The sequence below is a fragment of the Thalassophryne amazonica genome, chromosome 10, assembly GCF_902500255.1.
Source record: "Thalassophryne amazonica chromosome 10, fThaAma1.1, whole genome shotgun sequence".
Taxonomy (NCBI): domain Eukaryota; kingdom Metazoa; phylum Chordata; class Actinopteri; order Batrachoidiformes; family Batrachoididae; genus Thalassophryne; species Thalassophryne amazonica.
In genome coordinates, this window is record NC_047112.1 from 43,083,818 (window position 1) to 43,104,274 (window position 20,457).

The 20,457-nt window shown below is 40.5% G+C and overlaps 1 protein-coding gene across 1 annotated transcript in view; it reads left to right on the forward strand.

Moving 5' to 3' along the window:
- The window catches only part of ttll7 (tubulin tyrosine ligase-like family, member 7), a 243,320-nt gene that overhangs the window by 210,353 nt on the left and 12,510 nt on the right, over positions 1–20,457 (forward strand). The window contains exon 15 of the mRNA XM_034179159.1: positions 15,380–15,553. Within this exon, the coding sequence (XP_034035050.1) occupies positions 15,380–15,553 (174 nt within the window). The remainder of the gene's footprint in view (positions 1–15,379; positions 15,554–20,457) is intronic.

Here is a 20,457-nt window from a genome sequence, read left to right on the forward strand (position 1 = left end):
ACGTGCCTTAACTAAAGCACTCCCTCTGCTGAATCACCTCTAAATTATTTACACGTTATTCACTTTGCGTGTTTTTAGGAATCCGCTAGCTTAGCGCAGCTACTAGCTCTTAGCCGGTTTAGCATGGCGGCTTCTCCTGTCTCTCCCGCACTTTTCTGCTCTGGGTGTGAAATGTTTAGTTATTCCTCGGCCTCCTTTAGCAGTAATGGTACTTGTAATAAGTGTAGCTTATTCGTAGCTCTGGAGGCCAGACTGGGCGAATTGGAGACTCGGCTCCGCACCGTGGAAAATTCTACAGCTAGCCAGGCCCCTGTAGTCGGTGCGGACCAAGGTAGCTTAGCCGCCGTTAGTTTCCCTCTGGCAGATCCCGAGCAGCCGAGAAAGCAGGCCGACTGGGTGACTGTGAGGAGGAAGCGTAGCCCTAAACAGAAGCCCCATGTACACCGCCAACTCGTTCACATTTCTAACCGTTTTTCCCCACTCGGCGACACACCCGCCGAGGAACAAACTCTGGTTATTGGCGACTCTGTTTTGAGAAATGTGAAGTTAGCGACACCAGCAACCATAGTCAGTAGTCTTCCGGGGGCCAGAGCAGGCGACATTGAAGGAAATTTGAAACTGCTGGCTAAGGCTAAGCGTAAATTTGGTAAGATTGTAATTCACGTCGGCAGTAATGACACCCGGTTACGCCAATCGGAGGTCACTAAAATTAACATTGAATCGGTGTGTAACTTTGCAAAAACAATGTCGGACTCTGTAGTTTTCTCTGGGCCCCTCCCCAATCGGACCAGGAGTGACATGTTTAGCCGCATGTTCTCCTTGAATTGCTGGCTGTCTGAGTGGTGTCCAAAAAATGAGGTGGGCTTCATAGATAATTGGCAAAGCTTCTGGGGAAAACCTGGTCTTGTTAGGAGAGACGGCATCCATCCCACTTTGGATGGAGCAGCTCTCATTTCTAGAAATCTGGCCAGTTTTCTTAAATCCTCCAAACCATGACTATCCAGGGTTGGGACCAGGAAGCAGAGTTGTAGTCTTACACACCTCTCTGCAGCTTCTCTCCCCCTGCCATCCCCTCATTACCCCATCCCCGTAGAGACGGTGCCTGCTCCCAGACTACCAATAACCAGCAAAAATCTATTTAAGCATAAAAATTCAAAAATAAAAAATAATATAGCACCTTCAACTGCACCACAGACTAAAACAGTTAAATGTGGTCTATTAAACATTAGGTCTCTCTCTTCTAAGTCCCTGTTGGTAAATGATATAATAATTGATCAACATATTGATTTATTCTGCCTAACAGAAACCTGGTTACAGCAGGATGAATATGTTAGTTTAAATGAGTCAACACCCCCGAGTCACACTAACTGTCAGAATGCTCGTAGCACGGGCCGGGGTGGAGGATTAGCAGCAATTTTCCACTCCAGCTTATTAATTAATCAAAAACCCAGACAGAGCTTTAATTCATTTGAAAGCTTGACTCTTAGTCTTGTCCATCCAAATTGGAAGTCCCAAAATCCAGTTTTATTTGTTGTTATCTATCGTCCTCCTGGTCGTTACTGTGAGTTTCTCTGTGAATTTTCAGAACTTTTGTCTGACTTAGTGCTTAGCTCAGATAAGATAATTATAGTGGGCGATTTTAACATCCACACAGATGCTGAGAATGACAGCCTCAACACTGCATTTAATCTATTATTAGACTCAATTGGCTTTGCTCAAAATGTAAATGAGTCCACCCACCACTTTAATCATATCTTAGATCTTGTTCTGACTTATGGTATGGAAATTGAAGACTTAACAGTATTCCCTGAAAACTCCCTTCTGTCTGATCATTTCTTAATAACATTTACATTTACATTGATGGACCCAGCAGTGGGGAATAAGTTTCATTACACTAGAAGTCTTTCAGAAAGCGCTGTAACTAGGTTTAAGGATATGTTTCCTTCTTTATGTTCCCTAATGCCATATACCAACACAGTGCAGAGTAGCTACCTAAACTCTGTAAGTGAGATAGAGTATCTCGTCAATAGTTTTACATCCTCATTGAAGACAACTTTGGATGCTGAGCTTTAAATCAGAAGTGCTTGACTCCGTGGTATAACTCACAAACTCGCAGCTTAAAGCAGATAACCCGTAAGTTGGAGAGGAAATGGCGTCTCACTAATTTAGAAGATCTTCACTTAGCCTGGAAAAAGAGTCTGTTGCTCTATAAAAAAGCCCTCCGTAAAGCTAGGACATCTTACTACTCATCACTAATTGAAGAAAATAAGAACAACCCCAGGTTTCTTTTCAGCACTGTAGCCAGGCTGACAAAGAGTCAGAGCTCTATTGAGCCGAGTATTCCTTTAACTTTAACTAGTAATGACTTCATGACTTTCTTTGCTAATAAAATTTTAACTATTAGAGAAAAAATTACTCATAACCATCCCAAAGACATATCGTTATCTTTGGCTGCTTTCAGTGATGCCGGTATTTGGTTAGACTCTTTCTCTCAGATTGTTCTGTCTGAGTTATTTTCATTAGTTACTTCATCCAAACCATCAACATGTCTATTAGACCCCATTCCTACCAGGCTGCTCAAGGAAGCCCTACCATTATTTAATGCTTCGATCTTAAATATGATCAATCTATCTTTATTAGTTGGCTATGTACCACAGGCTTTTAAGGTGGCAGTAATTAAACCATTACTTAAAAAGCCATCACTTGACCCAGCTATCTTAGCTAATTATAGGCCAATCTCCAACCTTCCTTTTCTCTCAGAAATTCTTGAAAGGGTAGTTGTAAAACAGCTAACTGATCATCTGCAGAGGAATGGTCTATTTGAAGAGTTTGTCAGGTTTTAGAATTCATCATAGTACAGAAACAGCATTAGTGAAGGTTACAAATGATCTTCTTATGGCCTCAGACAGTGGACTCATCTCTGTGCTTGTTCTGTTAGACCTCAGTGCTGCTTTTGATACTGTTGACCATAAAATTTTATTACAGAGATTAGAGCATGCCATAGGTATTAAAGGCACTGGGCTGCGGTGGTTTGAATCATATTTATCTAATAGATTACAATTTGTTCATGTAAATGGGGAATCTTCTTCACAGACTAAGGTTAATTATGGAGTTCCACAAGGTTCTGTGGTAGGACCAATTTTATTCACTTTATACATGCTTCCCTTAGGCAGTATTATTAGACGGCATTGCTTAAATTTTCATTGTTACGCAGATGATACCCAGCTTTATCTATCCATGAAGCCAGAGGACACACACCAATTAGCTAAACTGCAGGATTGTCTTACAGACATAAGGACATGGATGACCTCTAATTTCCTGCTTTTAAACTCAGATAAAACTGAAGTTATTGTACTTGGCCCCACAAATCTTAGAAACATGGTGTCTAACCAGATCCTTACTCTGGATGGCATTACCATGACCTCTAGTAATACTGTGAGAAATCTTGGAGTCATTTTTGATCAGGATATGTCATTCAAAGCGCATATTAAACAAATATGTAAGACTGCTTTTTTGCATTTACGCAATATCTCTAAAATGAGAAAGGTCTTGTCTCAGAGTGATGCTGAAAAACTATTTCATGCATTTATTTCCTCTAGGCTGGACTATTGTAATTCATTATTATCAGGTTGTCCTAAAAGTTCCCTAAAAAGCCTTCAGTTAATTCAACATGCTGCAGCTAGAGTACTGACGAGGACTAGAAGGAGAGAGCATATCTCACCCATATTGGCCTCTCTTCATTGGCTTTCTGTTAATTCTAGAATAGAATTTAAAATTCTTCTTCTTACTTATAAGGTTTTGAATAATCAGGTCCCTTCTTATCTTAGGGACCTCATAGTACCATATCACCCCAATAGAGCGCTTCGCTCTCAGACTGCAGGCTTACTTGTAGTTCCTAGGGTTTGTAAGAGTAGAATGGGAGGCAGAGCCTTCAGCTTTCAGGCTCCTCTCCTGTGGAACCAGCTCCCAGTTCGGATCAGGGAGACAGACACCCTCTCTACTTTTAAGATTAGTCTTAGCTGAGTCTCATCACTGCATGCTTGCTGATGATGTGGCCCAGGGGGAGCATTTAGATGTCGAAAAGGGTCAGCTCAAGGACCGACCCTTGTGGGACTCCACAGGTGACAGTGTGGGGCAATGATTTAGCATCTCCCAAGGCCACATAGTCAGCTCTGTCTCTGAGATAGGACCTGAACCATTTCAGAACTGTGCCAGAAAATCCAACTATGTGCAGAGACGGTGGAATAGAATATTGTGGTCAACTGTATCAAAAGCAGCTGTGAGGTCCCGGAGGATGAATAGTGGTGGATAGCTGTGCTCAGCAGCCACCAGGAGGTCATTGATGACTCTGACCAGGGCTGTCTCAGTACTGTGGGAGGGTCAGAAACCAGATTGAAATTTTTCAGACAGATTGTGTTTTTTGAGGTGAAGCTGGGCTGAGACAGCCTTTTCCAGAATCTTTGATAGGAATGGAAGGTTGGAGATTGGATGGTAGTTTGCCATAACTTAAGGATCCAAGGAGGGGTTTTTTTTTTTTTTTTTTTTTTGGATGTGGTCTAATTATTACAGTTTTTAATGCCAGCAGGACGTGGCCGCTAAAGAGAGAGTAATTAATGATTCCAGTGATGAGAGGACTTATGTCAGAGACATTGGCTTTTACCAGGGGAGTGGGGTTTGCGCAGATGATTTATTATGGAAAAAAGTTGTTTAAAATTACTGGGATTATTACTGATTTTGTTAGAGTAATATTGCCTGCTTGGCAAAAGCAAAGTGACAGAAGCTTCCAAGACTTCCAAGACACCACTGACAACTGGAAATGCCCCTGTGTACATCAGATGTGTGCACGCCTGTTTTCAGTTTGTTCTTTCTAATGTATTTTAATACATTTGCTTTTAATTGTAATAACAGAAAACACTCCCTGTGTGGCGATACAATTTTGAATCATTTGACATTTCTGTTGTATTGCACAGGGGCAGACACACTGTTGTATACTGTCCATTAGAGCCCGGCCGATATATCTCACTATTGGCCGAAATTTTGCCGATAAAACGCCAATAATTTCTCATAAACGGAACAGTTACTGAAATAATGTTTGTGTTGGCAATGTAAAATGTCCTTGCACCGTTTGTCCAGTAGATGGAGCTCTGACTCCATTCAACTGAGAGCTGCTTACACCCCTGCTTAAATGTGTTCATCACCGGCCCCCGTAGTTCCCCATCACACTGCAGTGATCGGCTGACAAAAGCATACAAGTAAGTTTATAAGGATCTATATCCTTATGCTGAATCTATATCTAAGTTGCAGCAACAAGAGGTACAAATGTATTTCACAACTCTTTTTAAGGATATGTATTTGCTAATTTCACAAAGGTTTAATTCTTGATTCCATTTTTTGAACTTGAAAATTCTTCTCTGTTATAAAGTTAATCAATATGAGGACAAAGCTTCAGCTTTTAGCTCATACCTTTTTGTTAAGGTCCAAAAAAGAGCACCTTTTTGTTAAGGTCCAAAAAAGAGCATTTTATTCATTAAAAAAAAAAATAATAATAATATCGGCTGATTTATTGGCTATCAGCAAATCAGCCGATTTATCGATTATTGGCATTTTTTTCATCCAAATATCGTTATCGGCATCAGCCTCAAAAAATCCATATCGGTCGGGCTCTAGTATCCATGTTTCAGAGACAGCGGCGACATTTTACCTTTTTATATCCACTGTTTGACAGTGGCTGACTGACAAAAAAAAAATGACTGACACACCAAGCAGAACCTGTTGCACTCTTCTTTTCTGAAAGCTCTTGGGAATGAAATAAACGTGTTACTCCATGTAGACATGGTGCAAATTAAAGTCACAAATCTGGGGTGTTAATCGGGGCTTTTTCACAGGTGAGAGCAAGAAGACAAAAGAGGACAGGTGGGGGAAAAAAAACTCAGACTGAAGGCCCATACTTGGGTTTGTTATCTGACACTTTAAAGTTTTTCTTTTTTTGCTAAGGTTTCTTTTTATATTTATTTTTTCAACTTTTCTGAAAGTGCGAGTTGCATAATGATTTTGTTGCACAGCAGCCCACTTGATTATACAGTAGTGTTCAGAATAATAGTAGTGCTATGTGACTAAAAAGATTAATCCAGGTTTTGAGTATATTTATTATTGTTACATGGGAAACAAGGTACCAGTAGATTCAGTAGATTCTCACAAATCCAACAAGACCAAGCATTCATGATATGCACACTCTTAAGGCTATGAAATTTGGCTATTAGTAAAAAAAAAAAAAGAAGTAGAAAAGTGGGTGTTCACAATAATAGTAGCATCTGCTGTTGACACTACAAACTCAAAACTGTTATGTTCAAACTGCTTTTTTAGCAATCCTGTGAATCACAAAACTAGTATTTAGTTGTATAACCACAGTTTTTCATAATTTCTTCACATCTGCGAGGCATTAATTTTGTTGGTTTGGAACCATGATTTTGCTCATTTACTAGTGTGCTTGAGGTCATTGTCTTGTTGAAACACCCATTTAAAGGGCATGTCTTCTTCAGCATAAGGCAACATGACCTCTTCAATTATTTTGACATATCCAAACTGATCCATGATACCTGGTATGCGATATATAGGCCCAACACCATAGTAGGAGAAACATGCCCATATCATGATGCTTGCACCACCATGCTTCACTGTCTTCACTGTGAACTATGGCTTGAATTCAGAGTTTGGGGGGTCATCTCACAAACTGTCTGCGGCCCTTGGACCCAAAAAGAACAATTTTACTCTCATCAGTCTACAAAATATTCCTCCATTTCTCTTTAGGCCAGTTGATGTGTTCTTTGGCAAATTGTAACCTCTTCTGTATGTCTTTTATTTAACAGAGGGACTTTGCGGGGGATTCTTGCAAATAAATTAGCTTCACACAGGCATCTTCTAACTGTCACAGCACTTACAGGTAACTCCAGACTGTCTTTGATCATCCTGGAGCTGATCAATGGGTGAGCCTTTGCCATTCTGGTTATTCTTCTATCCATTTTGAAGGTTGTTTTCCATTTTCTTCCACACGTCTCTGTTTTTTTTTGTCCATTTTAAAGCATTGGAGATCATTGTAGATGAACAGCCTATAATTTTTTGCACCTGCATATAAGTTTTCCCCTCTCCAATCAACTTTTTAATCAAACTATGCAGTTCTTCTGAACAATGTCTTGAACATCCTATTTTCTTCAGGCTTTCAAAGAGAAAAGCATGTTCGTCATGTTCTGGCTTCATCCTTAAATAGGGGACACCTGATTCACACCTGTTTGTTCCACAAAATTGACAAACTCACTGACTGAATGCCACACTACTATTATTGTGAACACCCCCTTTTCTACTTTTTTTACTAATAGCCCAATTTCATAGCCTTAAGAGTGTGCATATCATGAATGCTTGGTCTTGTTGGATTTGTGAAAATCTACTGAATCTACTGGTACCTTGTTTCCCATGTAACAATAATAAATATACTCAAAACCTGGATTAATCTTTTAATCACATAGCACTACTATTATTCTGAACACTACTGTATCTCAGTGCAACCCCAAGAACAGCATGGAAGCCCGTTGCACACACATTTTTATAAAGACACACACATTAACAGCCTCAGACAGAAGTACGGAGTGTTGGGGGGCGGGGAACGTGGCACATATGCCACCCTGACATGTAGACAGCTGCTGTGCCGGTAGGTTTTCATCTCACCTCTGATGAACATATCTACTTCTTTCCCACATACTTTACAGTTCAGTTGCTCAGCGGCCGTGTTTCCCCTGACACAGAGGGCTCTGCGTGTGTAACTGAACTCGCAACCCGCAGCTCTCCACTTTAATCCTCCTTTACTTACTTTCCAGCTGTAATCTAGTGATAGTAGAAGTGATGGTGATGAAGAGGAAGATGCCAGAAAGGAGCCCAGTGACAGAGAAACACAGGGATTAGGGTTGGACCTATGTCCTAAAATTTATATCATGGCATAATTTTGGAGCACCAAAGACAAAGGCATATATCATGGTCTATAATTTTTCTTAAAATTTCAATATAAATGCTCCTGCAGCGATACTGGTGTGAGAAATGTATGGCAGCTATGGTATTACTACAGATTTCACATCATACAGAGGTATTTTATGAACAGTTGAAACAGGAGACAATACAAACATTTTCTCAAGTGACTTCAGTGTTTGTATAATACATTCACAAAACATAATCAAAATCAAGCTGAACAGTGAAAACCAAAGCAGACCTGATTTGCATAGCGATAGTTTTTCTTCCCATTTTCCCTCGGTAATTTATCTGACATTTGTGGTGGACAAATTCTTTTACATTCCTCATACTTTACAATGCATTTTGATTTGAGGTGATAAAAAAAGATTGCTACCACTGTCGGCTAACAGTTTGCAAAATAATTTTCTGCTCACTATCCACCTTGTTTAATCCAAACCATGACCATACAGTTGGTGTTCCATTGGTTTTTCATTGTGCGCACCTCTTTCTGCCATTTATTTATCACTGCACAATACTGTGAGCTCTCAGTTGTTCCAGACACAAGCTGATGATGTTGACACCTGCTATATTGAGGAGCTGGTTTGTAAACTGTAGAGCTTATTTGTTCTATGATTACCATATATACATTATATTCCCTCCATTCCCAAACAGGAATGATTTAAAGTGAGACTTTGCTTTAAAACAACAGCAGTAAAACAAAGCTATGCACGGGTTAGTGCACATACAGGTCCTGTGTTGACTGTAGCCATTAATATGAAATTCAAAAACAGTGGGATTGTAGTTCATTCACTTGTGTTTTATTATGTTTCTACATCAGAGGGGACAAATCAAATGGAGCATTTTAAAACCTTTGTTTTAAAACAGTCAGTCATGCAGTCAGAGTCTATTTAGGGCTGCACATGATGTCTTTCTTTTGATGCAACTCCACTGCAATGTTTTGAAACAGGAGTGTTGCAAAGATTCAGAAATGTTTCAGAACAGTGTTTTGAGTTTACCATCACTTATTTGCATTGGTGGGCACAGTTCCGCTAACTTTTTGTCAGCGGATTAGCGATTCAGCTAATTTTGAAAACCATCGGGTGACCTATTAGCTTCCGCTAAATTTAGTTCCGCTAACTTTCGGTCAGCTAACATTTTTTTTTTTAATATGTTGATAAACTGTCCGGAATTAGTTGTTTATAAGTGAAACCATGAGTGAAAAGTGCATTGTGTTTCAAGTCACCTGCCCACTGTCTGTGTTGTAGTATATGTAAAATAAATGACACTTTTTGTTTCGGCAGCAGAGGCCAGTGTGTGTAAAGACAGAAGTTCTGGCTCCTTGTAGGTTTGGGGTTTGTGATCCCTTTTGATTTTACTCAGATCCTCGGCGATGCTTAAACTCGAAATTGGCTTATCAGTAGATGACAGTGTACCAAGTCAATACTAAAAGTTACTTATTTTTTAGCGGTTTATCAATTTACAGTTCTAAAAGTTAACTTTTCAGTTAGCAGATTAGCGGTTATCAAAGCTAACTTTTAGGTAAGCTGTGCCCACCACTGCTTATTTGAAACACAAATTAAAGTATTTGGTACTATCACCAGCCACACATTCTATCTATTCTTGAATTCCAATTGTTGTTCTGTTGTGTATGTTGTCCTATATCTGCCCACACAGTGGTCATAGTGCTTCTGTCTGCAGTTGCTAGCTTAAATTGTTAACAGGACAGACCACAGTGAGGGACACACCACATCCCCAGTGTTCGGGAGGAGGATATACTCCATATGAGTTCAACCGCAGCTCATGATATTTGATCATTTATCCAGCATCCACAAAACATCCAGCAGGTGGCAGACACATCTCTGGGATATTCCATAGTTAAAAAGGTGGCTTATTTGATCAATTTGGTGCATCAGAGTTCACCATATGCAACAGGGTTTGTCCTCAGTATTTGTTCTTTTAATATGGTGAGACGATAGTAGTTATTGTTTTGAGTTACTGTATAAACAAGCTGTTTGAAATGGACTAACCCATTCACCCATTTATCTCCATGTTTGCTGTCTAAGACCTAAACTATTACCAGCACAAGGAAAAAGATAAAGATGAAAGATGGGTGGGGATTATCCTTCACATGCTACCCCCAGCATGCTGAGCCTTGTGCTGCTTTTGTCTGGTGACAGTCTGCCCTAGAAAAAACATCTAGCTTGCTCGCTGATCGTTCAGGTTTTCCCTACAGCAGGCCATGGCCCCAACAAGAAGAAGCTCCACGGGGAGGCCTGATATAAAACAGCGACCATGAGAAACTGTGCACCTCACAAAGATCTCTCCGATTCCATGGGTAGCAACCCCCGTTCCTCTGCCTCTCTTGTTTGATATTTTATCTAAGAGACTTAGCAACAATCAAACACCCTAGCTGCTATTGTGGGTGGTGAATTCAGCAGGCTTAGAAAACGACTTAGAGGAACAGAATGGAAACACACACAGTTTTGAACCCTTTCAGAACATGGACCCCCCACGTCCTGAGGAGTGAAAGGGGGTAGACATCAAACATACCTCCTGGGGTGCTGTGTCTCAGTTGTTGAAGCTCTTGCGCAGTCAGGGGTATGTCTGGGGTTGTAAAGAGGGTTAACTGTACTTGGATTAGTTTCATCCTTCCTCTCTTTGCCTGGCTGTTTTCTTTCTATCCCCTCCTCCCCCCTCTGTGTTTGTGTGCAACACACACATTTACAGCAAGTGACATCACTTTGCAAAACAAAAATCCCATTACATACATAGTGTGTGTGTGTGTGTGTATATATATATATATATATATATATATATATATATATACTCAACAAAAATATAAACGCAACACTTTTGGTTTTGCTCCCATTTTGTATGAGATGAACTCAAAGATCTAAAACTTTTTCCACATACGAGGTCTGTCCGTAAAGTATCGTACCTTTTTATTTTTTTCAAAAACTATATGGATTTCATTCATATGTTTTTACGTCAGACATGCTTGAACCCTCATGCGCATGCGTGAGTTTTTCCACGTCTGTCGGTGACGTCATTCGCCTGTGAGCACGCCTTGTGGAAGGAGTGGTCCCGCCCCCTTGGTGGATTTTCATTGTCTGGAAATGGCGGAATGAATAGGACTTTTTTTCCATCAGAATTTTTTCAGAAGCTGTTAGAGACTGGCACCTGGAAACCATTCGAAAAATTTATCTGGCTTTCAGTGAAAATTTTACGGGCTTCACAGAGAATAAGGACTTAAACTACAGGTTTAAGGACCCCTTTAAAGGACGGTCGGTGCGCCGCGCTGCGAGCTGCGACGATGCGGCACAAACCACTGGATCATTTCTAAGCTGATGGCTCTGTGGATACGAGACCGTCGTGTGCTCTTTCTCTGGTTATCACAAGACCTGGACATCAGCCATTTTCCGGCAGATTCACTTTTAACAACAGATTTTGTCATGGAAAGCCGCGCGGAGGCTTCGCGCATCACGACCGATTCGCTGATGAAGCGAGACAAAGGAACACCTCCGTTTCGGAGTGTTAGAGGACAAGTTGGGACATGTCTATCTCGACTTTCAGTGCTTACCAGTCGAGTGAGTATAAAAGAACTTGTGGAGAGCTGGACATGTCCCAACTTGTCCTCTAACACTCCGAAACGGAGGTGTTCCTTTGTCTCGCTTCATCACCGAATCGGTCGTGACGCGCGAAGCCTCCGCGCGGCTTTCCATGACAAAATCTCTTGTTAAAAGTGAAATCTGCCGGAAAATGGCTGATGTCCAGGTCTTGTGATAACCAGAGAAAGAGCACACAACGGTCTCGTATCCACAGAGCCATCAGCTTAGAAATGATCCAGTGGTTTGTGCCGCATCGTCGCAGCGCGGCGCGCCGACCGTCCTTTAAAGGGGTCCTTAAACCTGTAGTTTAAGTCCTTATTCTCTGTGAAGCCCGTAAAATTTTCACTGAAAGCCAGATAAATTTTTCGAATGGTTTCCAGGTGCCAGTCTCTAACAGCTTCTGAAAAAATTCTGATGGAAAAAAAGTCCTTTTCATTCCGCCATTTCCAGACAATGAAAATCCGACGAGGGGGCGGGACCACTCCTTCCACAAGGCGTGCTCACAGGCGAATGACGTCACTGACAGGCGTGGAAAAACTCACGCATGCGCACGAGGGTTCAAGCATGTCTGACGTAAAAACATATGAATGAAATCCATATAGTTTTTGAAAAAAATAAAAAGGTACGATACTTTACGGACAGACCTCGTACACAATATCACCATTTCCCTCAAATATTGTTCACAAACCAGTCGAAATCTGTGATAGTGAGCACTTCTCCTTTGCTGAGATAATCCATCCCACCTCACAGGTGTGCCATACCAAGATGCTGATTAGACACCATGATTAGTGCACAGGTGTGCCTTAGACTGCCCACAATAAAAGGCCACTCTGAAAGGTGCAGTTTTGTTTTATTGGGGGGGGGATACCAGTCAGTATCTGGTGTGACCACCATTTGCCTCATGCAGTGCAACACATCTCCTTCGCATCATCCGTGAAGAGAACACCTCACCAACGTGCCAAATGGCAGCGAATGTGAGCATTTGCCCACTCAAATCGGTTACGACGACGAACTGGAGTCAGGTCGAGACCCCGATGAGGACGGCGAGCATGCAGATGAGCTTCCCTGAGACGGTTTCTGACAGTTTGTGCAGAAATTCTTTGGTTATGCAAACCGATTGTTCCAGCAACTGTCCGAGTGGCTGGTCTCAGACGATCTTGGAGGTGAACATGCTGGATGTGGAGGTCCTGGGCTGGTGTGGTTACACGTGGTCTGCGGTTGTGAGGCTGGTTGGATGTACTGCCAAATTCTCTGAAATGCCTTTGGAGACGGCTTATGGTAGAGAAATGAACATTCAATACACGAGCAACAGCTCTGGTTGACATTCCTGCTGTCAGCATGCCAATTGCACGCTCCCTCAAATCTTGCGACATCTGTGGCATTGTGCTGTGTGATAAAACTGCATCTTTCAGAGTGGCCTTTTATTGTGGGCAGTCTAAGGCACACCTGTGCACTAATCATGGTGTCTAATCAGCATCTTGATATGGCACACCTGTGAGGTGGGATGGATTATCTCAGCAAAGGAGAAGTGCTCACTATCACAGATTTAGACTGGTTTGTGAACAATATTTGAGAGAAATGGTGATATTGTATATGTGGAAAAAGTTTTAGATCTTTGAGTTCATCGCATACAAAATGGGAGCAAAACCAAAAGTGTTGCGTTTATATTTTTGTTGAGTGTATATACGTTATCACATGTCTGTGCATGTATCATGCCTTAATCATGCCCCTCATATCTGTATCAGCCCTTGTCTGAGTCCAAAGGACAAGGGCCGATAGAGATACATCGGGGCATGGTGTGGTGGGCACAGCTAACCAAAAAGTTAGCTTTGATAACCGGTAATCCACTAACTGAAAAGTTAACTTTTATAAGCTAAGCTGAACTGAACTGACACTAAACGCTAAACCAATAACTTTTTGTATTGAATGCAGTACACTAGCAGTTCTGACACAACAATGAGCCAGTGCTTCTGTCTCAGATCAGCCTTTTCTCAGCAAAAGAGACCTAGTCATCAGAGAGAAAGGAAGGGCAGAAAAAAATATTTTCACAGCCATATAGACTTGCAGACATATCACAGGAGTCATGCACAGCAAGACAGTTTTGACTTATGGTTACAATTTTAAACAAACTCATTCCGGGCAAGTTATCGAAATTAACATCACCTCTGTTATTTTACCAAGTGAAAATATCAGCTATATGTTTTAGTTTTAAAGTAATGCACTAATTTTGAAGGTTTTAGCATTTTACAGACACATGCTGAAAAGCATTATGAGAAAATTCACATTGCCACTGGTATTCACACTGCCATGAACACTGCCATGGCAGTGTGAATACCTATTGCCACACATTCGCTAAAAGTGCTGAATGCCATTTGAAAACAGAATTGTCTGTTTTCAAATGGCATTTTTTTTAACAAATAAAGACATATTTACAAATACAGATTTATTTGTAAAAACGAACATGTTACAGTAACTTGTGTGTGTTTTTTTTTTTGTTTTGTTTTTTGTTTGTTTTTTTTACATATACCGACCAACCACTGATGACAGGAAACAAATTTTCCCATAATGCTTTTCGGCATGTGTGTCTGTAAAATGCTAAAACCTTCAAAATTAGTGTATTACTTTAAAACTAAAACATATAGCTGATATTTTCACTTTGTAAAACGACAGAGGTGACCTTAATTTCAATAACTGGAATTAGTTTGGTTAAAATTATAACCATAAGTCAAACGTGTCTTGCTGTGCATGACTCCTGTGATACGTCTGCAAGTCTGTATGGTGTGAAACTAAATGATCTTTTGTTTTGTCCCCCTCTTCCTTTCTCTCTGGTAGCCAGGTCTCCTATGCTGGCAGAGGATTGAGTTCTACCTTTCGTAGCTGTCTGTCTGCTACAAAACATATAACAGGCAGGCACTAAAATGTATGATATCAGGCTTTACAAATGTGGTTTACTGTTAAGCTTTATTAACTATTCCTGGAAAAATATGTTAGTGGTCTAAAAGTTATCGGAACTAAATTTAGTGGAAGTTAATTGGTCTGCTGATGGTTTTCAAAGTTAGCTGAAAAGCTAATCAGCTAACAAAAAAGTTAGCTTCGCTAATTAGCGGTTAGGGGATTGGCGGAACTGTGCCCACCACTGCATAAACAGACATGTAATCAGATATTTATCACATATTACAATAATAGAAATAAAGAACAATAATCATACACATGAATCGTGGAATGAATACCGCAGGTAAATCATGTAAATATATAAATGATGGAATATTCTTATGTCTCTCTATTAAGTCATGAGTGTCCTCTTCACTAATTTCTTGGTGTTTCACACCTTCAGTATGAGACTGAAGTTGTAGAATTCTCCCTGCTAGGGAGGGTAAAACTCTCACCATGATCAGACATCTTGGTTGACTGAAATGATCTGGATCCTGTATGAGGATCCTGCACTTGTCACCAGGGCAACACAAAATGGGGGGTGTGTCATTGGTGGGGCTGAAAAACAGGGGCTCCTGATTGGATGAAAAGCGGGGCGATATAAAGCCTGGTATTTTTTATGTCTTTTTTGTATCGCCCTGTTTTAAGATTTGTATCGCCCTGATTTTATTACCACGGTTTCCAGGGCAGTAAAACTCATAAGAAAATGATTTATCAGCCCTATTTTTCCTTGTATCTCATGAGGGCTGGTTTATGAGTATTGGGCAGACTTTTGTTGTAATACATCTATATAAACTACACCTGGTAAATTCATTTCACTGTGTGTTTATATGGCTTCTTACCAGGTCATCATGGGAGACCATCTTCAGTAAGAGTAGTGAGGTGGTTTCACCTCAGGAGCTGCAGTGCTGTCGCAGACTAGTCCAGCTTTGCAGAGACTGCTTGTTGGTCGTCTACAAATTTGTCTCAGAGTCCCGCGGGTCTTTAACCGGACTCAGCCCTGAGTGGGATGACACAAGGTAAGAAGGATGCTCAGTTGTTTGACTGTGCCTTCACTGCAACACTTCACACTGTAGTATGATGTGGCTAGTTGTCATAACTGTTAAAAGATTGGTCCGCGGTGTCCAAGCTGAGAAGATTTTCAAGTGGAATGAGTGTAATCTTCTATATATTAATCACTTAACAGGGAATCATAAAAAGATTTTTCTACTCTATTCTATTCCACTTAAAATGAGCATGTGATGCTTTCCAAATCGTCATTCCTCAAATGTAAAAGAGGTAGTAAATTAGTTAAAATATCTGAATATTAGTCTGAATTCTCAAATCAAGTATGACACAAATAAAGAATTATTCAAATCAGTTTTCTCTATTATGAGCTCACTTAGTTTTATTATATTTCAGGGCAGCTTATTTATATCCAACAGTGGTCGAGTAGTATGATTAATTCAGGCATGATACAGATTATTAGTAATCAAGGAGACCAGTAACCATTTTCAGCAAAAAATTAAAATCTTTGTTTCAAAGTGCAAAAGAACAAACTCCAACACCTCTGTGATAGGCCGGTGGCCAGTCCAAGGTGTACCGTGCTTCTTGCCCAATTACCACTGAGATAGGCTCCAGCCCCCGTGACAGAATTGAACAGAATCAGTGGGTTCAGAAAATGAATGAATGAATAAAGGTGCAGGGAGCTCCCCATGATGTTTTATTTACAACGTTAGCCAAAAATATATTAACAAACAAAAACGCTCCCCAAGGTTTTATGAAGTAAATAAAGCATAAATAAAGTTTATACTGAAATTTAAGTCTCAATTACAAGTGGGGATGGAGCCTGAGATCTAGCGTTTATTTCTTTTTAGCCTTTGATGAATTTAGCATAACATTTGATTTGGCACCGAAGACACTGGTCTCTGCAACCATAACCACCACCCAGTCCATGAAGCATTGAATAGAGTTGGCGCCAGAACCCATCCCTGATGAACACCAGAATTCACTGAAAAGAATTAAACTCTGCTTCTGTTCGGCACAGCACTCACAATACTTGTGTATAGTCTAGCTACGGTGCATCCAGAAAGTATTCTGGATGCACCGGTTGCAGTAAGCTTCAGTTTTTCCACATTTTATGTTACAAATGGATTCATTTTTTCCTCAAGATTCTCCACATAATACCCCATAATGACAATGTGAAAAAAAGTTTTTATTATTATTATTATTTTTAGATTTTTGCAAAGTTATCAAAATAATAATAATAATAAAAAAAAGAAATTCTGTGTACATAAGTATTCACAGCCTTTGCCATGGAGCTCAGAATTCAGCTCAGGTGCATCCTGTTTCCACTGATCATCCTTGAGATGTTCATGCTAGGCATGGAAAGAATTAGCATGAGACAGTAAGAGTTGAGGATGGAGTGCACTGAGTTCCTCTGGAAGTACCTCTAGTTTATAGTGCATCCGGTAAGAATTGACAGTGCATCACTTCTTCCACATTTTGTTATGTTAAGCCTTATTCCAAAATGGATGAAATTCTTTTTTTTTCCCTGAAGGTTCTATACACAATACCACATAATGATAATATAAAAAAGATATCAAAGGAGTAGCTTCAGGACAACTCTGAATGTCTTGGAGTGGTCCAGCCAGAGCCCAGACCTGAATGTGATTAAACATCTCTGGAGAGATCTGAAAATGGCTGTGCAAGTACGTTCCCCATCCAACCCGATGGAGCTTGAGAGGTGCTGCAAAGAGGAATGGAACTGCCGAAAGATAAGGTGTGCTAAGCTTGTGGCATCATATTCAAGAAGACTTGAGGCTGTAATTTCTGCCAGTGGTACATCAACAAAGTATTGAGCAAAGGGTGTGAATACTTACGTACACGTGATTTCTTAGTTTTTTTAAATGATAATAAATTTGTAAAAAAAAAAAAAATGTTTTTCAAATTGTCATTATGGGGTGTTGTGAGTAGAATTTTAAGGGGAAAAAAAATTATTTACTCCATTTTGGAATAAGGCTGTAACATAAAATGCAGAAAAAGTGAAGCACTGTGAATACTTTCCAGATGCACTGCATGATATCCAGAAAGTTGCTGGGGATTCCACGAATCTTCAGAATGTCCCAGAAACCAGGCAGGTCAACTGCAAATTTGTACAAAAATATAACTTATTTCAAGTTGATATCTTTTAATTGTTTTTATTCCTGAAACTGTTTTTAGGTGCCTGAGAAGCCTGGCTGAAAAGCTCATGTCTCAACTGATTAAATAACAGGATAATAATAGAAATATGACCAGAGCACAATTACAGAGTCCAAAAGTGTAGAGTAGCTTTTGGACAACATTTTTTTCCTGGAAAATGACAGCACATATGGAATTGTTCATCAGTAGACATAAAATTCCAAGCAAACTTAAGACATCTAAAGCAAAGGTAAAACACTGGTTTAAAAAATAAAAGCAATGTGAACACCGATTAACTCCCTTTTGGAGAACCTTCTGTATTGTTTTCCATGAATTGTTTATGTGTAATGTTCCAAAGCCTGGCAAGGAGCAAAGACTGCAAATTAGCTTGAAGATAGACATCTTATCTGTGTCACATCTGACACATTTGTTTTTCTGTCACGGTTAAATAAAAAAATCAATAAATAAATTCTATCAACACAATTTGCTGAGAAAGAAAACCCCAGAGATACAGGATGGAGTTATTTATAAGACCCACACATTGTAGTTTTTCCCACAATTTATGGTGTGTTATGCATGATACGAAGGGCTCCAGCAATACAAATCCTCCAGGAGTCAATCCACATTGGACCCATCAAGGTCATAAAACTGTATGTTGAATGTGTCACGACATCGACTAAGATTAGCAGCTAAATTTCTCAAATCGTCTTTATTGCTATAAGCAACACAAACCTGAGTATCCATATAATGTACTGTATGAAATCATGTATGGGCTGCCACAAACAATTATTTTGCTAATCAGCTAGTCACAGATTATTTCTGCGATTAGTCGAATAATCGGATCATACATAAATTGCGGATTAACGCACCAGCATGCAGCTGTTATTTGTCTTTGAATGTTGCAGTTGTTTATTATATCATTTAATTAATTATTTTACTATGCGTTATTGTTGGCTATATTGCTTTAATACATTCGTGCCAATAAAGCAAATTCAAATTGAGAGAGTTGTTGGGAAAGTGTAGGAACACGGACCCACAACAGGGGGCGCAAATGAACGGGCAATGGAGGAAGTCAAATAACAAAGCTTTACTGTTGTGAAACACGCACAACACACACAACTGATTACAATGTCGAAATAAGCCAAATGTCAACGGTGTTGTGTGGGCAGGCTCGAAGATAGGAGACATCTGTCCAAGTCGAACCGGAACCACTCGATTTCCTCCGCCACCGAACCCCGGGAATACTGGAGCCGCCAAGTCCCGAACTCCCAGGTGGCCACTGCCTCCGCTCGTCGGATCCGGTACTGCTGGCGAGGAACAGAAACAGTCAGGTGTGGGTGCGGCAGCACCCAGCAACACGTAGGGTGGAAACACCACCTCCACCTCTCGTCAGAAAAATACTGTAGTGTAAGAATGTGAGTACTTATCCAAAAAGTCCGATACAGTCTCCAGCTGTACTACTCACTGTCTGCACACAAGCAACAAAGTATTACTGTCAGAAAGACAATAGAATCGGCTGAGAACGTTACCTCTTTGGTAGAGCGATATCTCAGCAATGAGGTGGAGATGCCGTCCTGCTGATATACCCCTGCAGATCCGATGATTGATGACAGCTGTCGCAGGTGAGGAGTGACAGCTGTCACTCTGGCTGCTCCTGCAAGGCGGCAGCGCTCCCTAGTGCCTGGAGCCCGCACTCCAGGCAGGGCGCCCTCTGGTGGTGGTGGGCCAGCAGTACCTCCTCTTCAGCGGCCCACACAACAAGAGTAAGAGAGTGAGACAAAGACTGACCTTCTCAAAGGTTGCATCATATTTCTTTTCCATTATTGTGGTGAAGTGAGATCATCTCATGTCAATCACCGACATGTTTAAGATTGCTTCAATCAGGATATTTGCTTGCGGAGGTGTGCATGCTGTTGGCTTGGTAACAAAGTTATCCACTGAAGAGGAATGTATATTTTTTTTAGCACTGTAACCTAGCATTATAAAACATTAGTGTTATCACATTTCCTATTCAAACATGACATTCTTGTTATAACATTACAGCAAAAACATATGTGTTTGCTAATGAAATTGTCATTGTTAATGTTTACAGCGATCAATATAAGTAAGAAGCTCACTATAGATGTTAATGTTAGCTGCTAACAAGCCAGCTAGCTTTCCGAGACGAATGTCCCTCTTCGTCAGCATCAGCCACAACGTGCTTCCTTGTCAGATGCTCCTGCATCGTCGTTGTACTGCAGTGGAAGTCAAATTCTGCCTTGCAGATTTTGCTTTGCATGTTTTTCTTTCATTAAAATGCTTCCAAACTTTAGAGCTCTATTGCTGGCTAGCCATGATATTGTTTGGGCATAACTTTTCCGGTGACATCACAACTGGCCTGGATTACCACTATTGCTCATGTGCATCAAGGACAGAATGTCAGCGGAAGGCACAGCAGCAGCTTTGAGAGATAACAAAGCTTAAAAAAAAATAAACGATGATGTTGATTATTAAATTGGGTTGCCAACAATTTTGATAGTCGACGTTATCATGAATAGTCGAATAATCGTGGCAGCCCTGAAATTGAACGAGATATATCCTGAAGGACCAGTTGCTCCCACCACATTGGTACTGCAAAATAGCAGGACAGGTAGCACGTCCTCCCCAATTTGATCCTGGAAATTTAAGTTAAACTCAGCACCCTCTGAAGTCATGTGGGAGGGTTGTGAGATGATCTTATATCCTAAAGTTTTTTTGTGTCAGCGAAGATTTGGTGTTAAAAAGG